Source organism: Camelina sativa, chromosome 7, assembly GCF_000633955.1.
Source record: "Camelina sativa cultivar DH55 chromosome 7, Cs, whole genome shotgun sequence".
NCBI classification, from domain to species: domain Eukaryota; kingdom Viridiplantae; phylum Streptophyta; class Magnoliopsida; order Brassicales; family Brassicaceae; genus Camelina; species Camelina sativa.
The window spans coordinates 22289980-22296688 of NC_025691.1; the positions used below are offsets into that span (position 1 = coordinate 22289980).

The window sequence follows — 6709 nt, forward strand, 5'->3', positions numbered from 1 at the left end:
GTCGGAAACAAGTTTCGGCTCGGAAAGAAGATCGGCGGCGGATCATTCGGAGAGATCTATCTTGGTATTCATCTCTCGTTTTGTGGTTTCCATGACTACATATATATAGTAACTGTTTTTAACTTGGATTTGAATGAATCTATAGGTACCAATATCCAGACGAATGAAGAAGTGGCTATTAAACTTGTAAGTACTTTTGTACACAAAAGTTATACCAATTTGTTTCAGTGTTTAATTGAAGTGCACAGAGAACCTAGTTTAGTAATGTGAATGTCTTATTATTACGTTTTGGTACATATGATATTTCTTCATTAAATAAAGATCAAAATTTTCTCGGAAAGTGGGGAGAAAAAAAAGTGGCATATGTGTTGTTTTACAAAGTCTTCTTCTATTGCTTGGTTTTTCTTAGCTTGTAGTAGCTTCTCCTTTTACATGTTAGAATCTATTTGATTTCTTGGTTTAGAGACGAAATAGGAATTGAAGATCTTTATATTTGGCTATACAAAGCTAGAACTAGTTTACTGCATTTTGTATTCTGGTCATGCAATTGTGTTTTCATCGATTTTGCTGACTTCTTCCTTTGCTTCATCTTGATTTCAACCTGACTTTTCGTAAGAACAGAGAGCTATTATTGATTCTTGAGAATTAATGCTGAATCAATTCTTAGAGTCCACGACAAAACTACCTGCAACTGGTGGGCCCCAACCTATTGAAATTTTTTGTTGTGGCCTACAAAATTGAGAATTATGAGGCTGACAGCTATACATATTACTGTACTGAACATTGGCTGTTGCTTTTTCTGTTGCCTGTTTGTACTGGTTCTGACTGTCAAGTATGCTAAATCAATTCCTCATGTTTGTTTTCATATTTCTTTCTTGTTCTGAAAATGTGACTGATTCATCTTAGNCCTCTTCTGTGCCTCTCTAATCATTTAATCAGTCATTTATAAAATTGTTTATACAAAATATGTTGGTAAATCTCTTTTTATTTGAACACTGTCATATTAACATGGCTTTAAAATACCTAATTTTTCGCTTATTTGTTACATTTCCGCAAAGAATGACTAAAAAAATGGTTGCTTTAGTAAATAAAATAAGTTTCGTATCCTATCAACCAATTGGCTGTTAGGTAATGAAATCTCCAACNAGCATCTTTTTTTCTTCTTTCAGGAAAGCGTGAAAACTAAGCATCCTCAGTTGCTGTACGAATCAAAATTGTATAAAGTATTACAAGGAGGAAGTAAGAAACTAGTTCNGTGTCTGTTACTTTCTACTTTTCTAGTGGGGACTTGAGAGTTTGAAGTGGTTAGCGAATAAATTAAACTTATTAATTAATAATTATGGGCCGGGTATTACCCAATATGGTTTGAGAACGGCCCAACTACTCCGCAATTATTATTTGTTTGCCACGGGAGACTAATAATTAGCGTATTTTGGTTATCCCTTCCCTTTTGGGATATTTTCGCCGCGTGGATTGATAGATATGTGGACGCTCTTTCGCCGGAAGTCAATCGGAATCCACCGCTGCTTCTTCTTTCTATCCGTTTGATTTTTTTTTTGGCTGTAGTAAATCTCATACTCCTCAAATCCTCTGCTCCAATTTCGTTTTTTTCTTCTTCTGTCTGGATTCTGGCGGCGGCTTATTAAATCGGAAATTGTGTGTGTAGTTTAGAAGTAGTTGTAGGTTTTAATCAGCTTTCTGATTTGATGGAGCCTCGAGTCGGAAACAAGTTTCGGCTCGGAAAGAAGATCGGCGGCGGATCATTCGGAGAGATCTATCTTGGTATTCATCTCTCGTTTTGTGGTTTCCATGACTACATATATATAGTAACTGTTTTTAACTTGGATTTGAATGAATCTATAGGTACCAATATCCAGACGAATGAAGAAGTGGCTATTAAACTTGTAAGTACTTTTGTACACAAAAGTTATACCAATTTGTTTCAGTGTTTAATTGAAGTGCACAGAGAACCTAGTTTAGTAATGTGAATGTCTTATTATTACGTTTTGGTACATATGATATTTCTTCATTAAATAAAGATCAAAATTTTCTCGGAAAGTGGGGAGAAAAAAAAGTGGCATATGTGTTGTTTTACAAAGTCTTCTTCTATTGCTTGGTTTTTCTTAGCTTGTAGTAGCTTCTCCTTTTACATGTTAGAATCTATTTGATTTCTTGGTTTAGAGACGAAATAGGAATTGAAGATCTTTATATTTGGCTATACAAAGCTAGAACTAGTTTACTGCATTTTGTATTCTGGTCATGCAATTGTGTTTTCATCGATTTTGCTGACTTCTTCCTTTGCTTCATCTTGATTTCAACCTGACTTTTCGTAAGAACAGAGAGCTATTATTGATTCTTGAGAATTAATGCTGAATCAATTCTTAGAGTCCACGACAAAACTACCTGCAACTGGTGGGCCCCAACCTATTGAAATTTTTTGTTGTGGCCTACAAAATTGAGAATTATGAGGCTGACAGCTATACATATTACTGTACTGAACATTGGCTGTTGCTTTTTCTGTTGCCTGTTTGTACTGGTTCTGACTGTCAAGTATGCTAAATCAATTCCTCATGTTTGTTTTCATATTTCTTTCTTGTTCTGAAAATGTGACTGATTCATCTTAGTTTGGCTGCTGTGTTTGCTGTAAATATGTTCTGACAGCATCTTTTTTTCTTCTTTCAGGAAAGCGTGAAAACTAAGCATCCTCAGTTGCTGTACGAATCAAAATTGTATAAAGTATTACAAGGAGGAAGTAAGAAACTAGTTCTGTACTTGTTTTACATTTATAGTTTATAGCTTATAATTTCCTTTTTCTTATCCAAGAGGGGCTGCTTTGCTTTCCTTGATTTTAGCTGGCGTTCCAAACGTTAAATGGTATGGTGTTGAAGGGGACTATAATGTCCTCGTGATAGACTTATTGGGGCCTAGCCTTGAAGATCTATTCAATTTCTGTAGTAGGAAACTCTCACTAAAGACTGTACTAATGCTTGCAGATCAAATGGTAGGATCCCGTCTATAGCCTGAAATAGTTTCTCACGTTGAATAAACATTTAGGATATTTTTGTTCCTCTTGTCAGATCAATCGCATTGAGTTTGTCCATCAGAAGTCGTTTCTACATCGGGACATCAAGCCTGACAACTTTCTGATGGGTCTTGGAAGGCGCGCAAATCAGGTAGCTGTTGAAAAGGATTTTTTTTTGTAAGATTTGTTTATTCTCCACAATTATTCGCTCAACGATGTGTTGGCTGAATTCAGGTATATGTCATCGACTTTGGTCTGGCAAAGAAGTATAGAGATTCAAATCATCAACATATTCCTTACAGGTTTGCCATATCACTATGATTTTCCTTGTCTCTGTCATTTATGTCCTCCCATTATCGGACTTAACATACTGGACAATAAGAATAATGGGTTTGAGCCAGTGCTGTGTTGACTTTGCTTTTATCGTTTACTACCTTGTGTGACTTTTTTCTAACTTCAGATTCTTCTTTGTAACACATCACTGTAAAAGGGTGGACTCATCTTTATCCTTGATATAGAGAGTGTTATAGGGATAATTATTACTTACAATAGGCTTTGCATTGTGCTTATCTAAATAATTTCGCTGTCTCACGTCTTTTACCTGTTTGTTTGTACTTTACCCTTTAGTGAAAAGTGGACCTAAGTTTACTTGGCTTTGAGTATAATGATTGCTTCTCCTGTGATGTCATTGGTATAAGTGTTTATAGACGAAGCAAGGGCTTTAAAAGGTTTTCTTTCATTTGGAATAAGGTCTTTACTGGATTACTGTCGTTTTAATATTTGGATAGCCACTTACTCAGGAAATTTTGCTTATTTTCACAGTTTTACAACGCTGTAATAGTATATGGAAAATTATTTTTATGTATGGCTAGGAAGCATCAACATTTTCGATGATTGCAGTATGTGATGTATCTGCGTAGCAATTGTAATCCTAATATTCTGTGTATCACAGGGAAAACAAAAACTTGACTGGAACTGCTAGATACGCTAGCATGAACACTCACCTTGGCATTGGTAATTCCAGTTTATCTAATTTCTAACTTTCTAATTATTTAAAGAACGTAACCCTTGATAGTTAATGGTCTATTTAATTGCAGAACAAAGTCGTAGAGATGATCTGGAGTCACTTGGATTTGTTCTCATGTACTTCTTAAAAGGAAGGTATGTACCTTTCTTGCCCTAGATGTTGGTTTGTTGCTATTGGTTCTTTATAGGGCGGCCTTTGGCTTACTTATCCAATTAAATGCAGTCTTCCTTGGCAAGGACTGAAAGCTGGCAATAAGAAGCAGAAGTATGAGAAAATCAGTGAAAAGAAAGTATCGACATCTATTGAGGTAAAAAAGTTCTGATGCCTGTGTTGGTGACACTTATGATCTAGTACTGATTAAATATTATATTCTTCTTTTAGTCTTTATGCCGAGGTTATCCGTCTGAATTTGCATCCTATTTCCATTATTGCCGTTCTCTGAGATTCGACGACAAGCCAGACTATGCCTACCTGAAACGGCTTTTCCGCGACCTGTTTATTCGTGAAGGTTTGGTGCCCTAATCACTTATGTTAATTAAAGCATATATAACTTGAACCAGACAATTAACATGTTAATTTGAGTTTGCATCCTATGCTTATATCTTAGGCTTCCAGTTTGATTATGTATTTGATTGGACGATCTTGAAGTATCAGCAATCACAAATTTCTACTCCTCCTCCTCGTCATCATGTAAGAATCGTTTTTCTTTCCCCAATGTCATCGTCCTACTTGAATTCTGCTGAATACATAGTTTTTTTCCAGGGTCCTGGAGTTGGGCCAAGCTCTGGCCTCCCCCCTGCCATTGCTAGTGCTGAGAGGCCATCAGGTAGTTCCATCTATTTCGAGTAGTTTCTTTCCTTATGTTAATTGGCATTTGACTATGATACTCTGTTCCACAGGGACATGGTTTTCACCCATCTGATATGTTCTTTGGTTCCACTGCAGGTGGCGACGAAGCTAGACCTTCTGGCTGGTCATCAGGAATCCCTAGACGAAGTCCTGGACCAATTTTTAACTCAGGAAGCTTGTCTAAACAAAAAGCACCAGTTTCAAGTGATCCTGCAATATCTAAAGATGTAGTGGTGAGTACATAAAATTGCCCCCATGTTACAGGTTTCCAATTCTTTAGCTCTTGTTTTGAAGAAATAAACATAAGGTCTGTAAGTCGATGAGACTCAGCAACGGGTTGTATACACAAGGATTGGCAGCTGAATTCTTGGATTCTTGTTCGTTTTACTAATGGTAGTAATTGAGCTGTTTTTGTTGTGACAGTTATCAAGCTCTAGTTTCCTCCGCGCAACTGGGTCATCAAGACGTGCTGCTGTATCCAGTAGTCGTGAGGCTGCAGTTCTGGGAACTGATTCTGAGCCATCAAACCCTCAAATCTTTGAAGCTGGATCAGGTTCCAACTCAAAGATCCCTGTTGGTCGAAGCTCCCTTATCGTCTCAGCTGAGATCAACAAGCTGTCATCACCTACAAGGGCAACTACTTCAGTCATGAAGAACTATGAAGCTAATCTTAAAGGGATCGAGAGTCTTCATTTTTAGTTGCTGGGGACGAGTGAAAGATCCTTAAAACCCCGGGACAAGTGTAAATTAAAAAGACAAAGAAAACTTCTCTTAGGCTCTCCCCATGTTTTACGTGCATTTGTGTTCACAGGGAGGGAGACTTTACTTGTGCCTGTAAGCACACACTTAAAATAACAAAGATAAAGAAAGACTCCGAAGAAGTGATTCCACATAAAAGACGAAACTCAAAGAGGGAGAGATCAGAGAGTCAAAAGACTTCACATTCTTAGTACCCATTTGGTTTTTACTGTCTATGTTGTTTTTATTATTGTTTGGTTCTGCAAAGTTTATATCTTTTGTGCGTCAAAGGGATTTAAAGTGGTAAAGTGTATTCCTGATGCTGCAAGAGAAAACATACAAAAGAAGGGTTTTTTTTCTTATAATATTATAATCTTTTCATGTTCCAGCATATTGTGTGGTTAAATACATGGTCATTTTTGTTGGTAAAAATAGTGAAAGGAGTTTATAATTGATGTACGGAAGCAATAATTGTACTGTTTTGCTTTGCCTTAAAAAGGACATGAGAGTTGAAGCTTCAGATATGTCATATGTCAAGTTGAGTCCTGAGATGACCTGAGAGCTGCAGGTTACGTCATTCTTGATGTCTACGAGTGAGAAGCATATGGTAAATGCAATTAAGGCCTATATTCGTATTTATCATAGCTTAATGATTCAGCTTGAATCTTTTGTTGATACAACAGTCATCGTACGGTGAACAAGAATGAAAACAGACACGATCAATGGGAAAAAGAGAAGAAGATTTGTGATTGGATCACCACAAACCATAAACAGCATTTGAACAAGTCTCTTTGAACCATTTGAAGCTCTTCTTCATAGATCCCTTCACTCTTCCTTCAACACCGTACACATTATAAGCAGCCACTCTCTTCTTCCTCTGAATCTCTGCCTCACACAGACCCTTTAACGCTTTCTTCTTCAACTTATTGCTTCTTTTCGAGTACTTACTGTTGGAATCGTCTCTAACCATTGTTGTTGGATTCTTGTATGTATTATAAGTTGATGTGCTGTAAGATCTCATCATCACTGGAGGCTGCTGGTTTGTTGGGCTAGGTGCTCCTGCTTCTGAATTT

At 36.9% G+C, this 6709-nt stretch overlaps 2 protein-coding genes across 2 annotated transcripts in view; one reads left to right on the top strand and one right to left on the bottom strand.

Annotated features, from left to right (window-relative positions):
• On the top strand, positions 1432 to 5956 carry LOC109124712 (casein kinase 1-like protein 2). The gene is made up of 14 exons (XM_010417732.2): positions 1432 to 1782; positions 1864 to 1904; positions 2683 to 2752; positions 2853 to 3001; positions 3078 to 3173; positions 3257 to 3324; positions 3975 to 4036; positions 4120 to 4183; positions 4272 to 4356; positions 4431 to 4557; positions 4657 to 4739; positions 4812 to 4875; positions 4995 to 5131; positions 5322 to 5956. The coding sequence occupies exons 1-14, from the start codon at positions 1707 to 1709 to the stop codon at positions 5595 to 5597; spliced, it is 1398 nt and encodes a 465-aa protein (XP_010416034.1). The 5' UTR covers positions 1432 to 1706; the 3' UTR covers positions 5598 to 5956.
• The window catches only part of LOC104701955, a 2123-nt gene continuing 1291 nt past the window's right edge, over positions 5878 to 6709 (bottom strand). Inside the window, exon 2 of the mRNA XM_010417733.2 lies at positions 5878 to 6618. Coding sequence (XP_010416035.1) covers positions 6391 to 6618 — 228 coding nt within the window. The 3' untranslated portion in view covers positions 5878 to 6390. The remainder of the gene's footprint in view (positions 6619 to 6709) is intronic.

Excerpts from the sequence above, each read along its gene's own strand:
- LOC109124712 (XM_010417732.2), top strand. The coding sequence starts at position 1,707 with ATGGAGCCTCGAGTCGGAAACAAGTTTCGGCTCGGAAAGAAGATCGGC. Across the intron at positions 1,783-1,863 it reads ATTCGGAGAGATCTATCTTG|GTACCAATATCCAGACGAAT; the intron begins GTATTCATCTCT and ends ATGAATCTATAG. Across the intron at positions 4,558-4,656 it reads CGACCTGTTTATTCGTGAAG|GCTTCCAGTTTGATTATGTA; the intron begins GTTTGGTGCCCT and ends CTTATATCTTAG.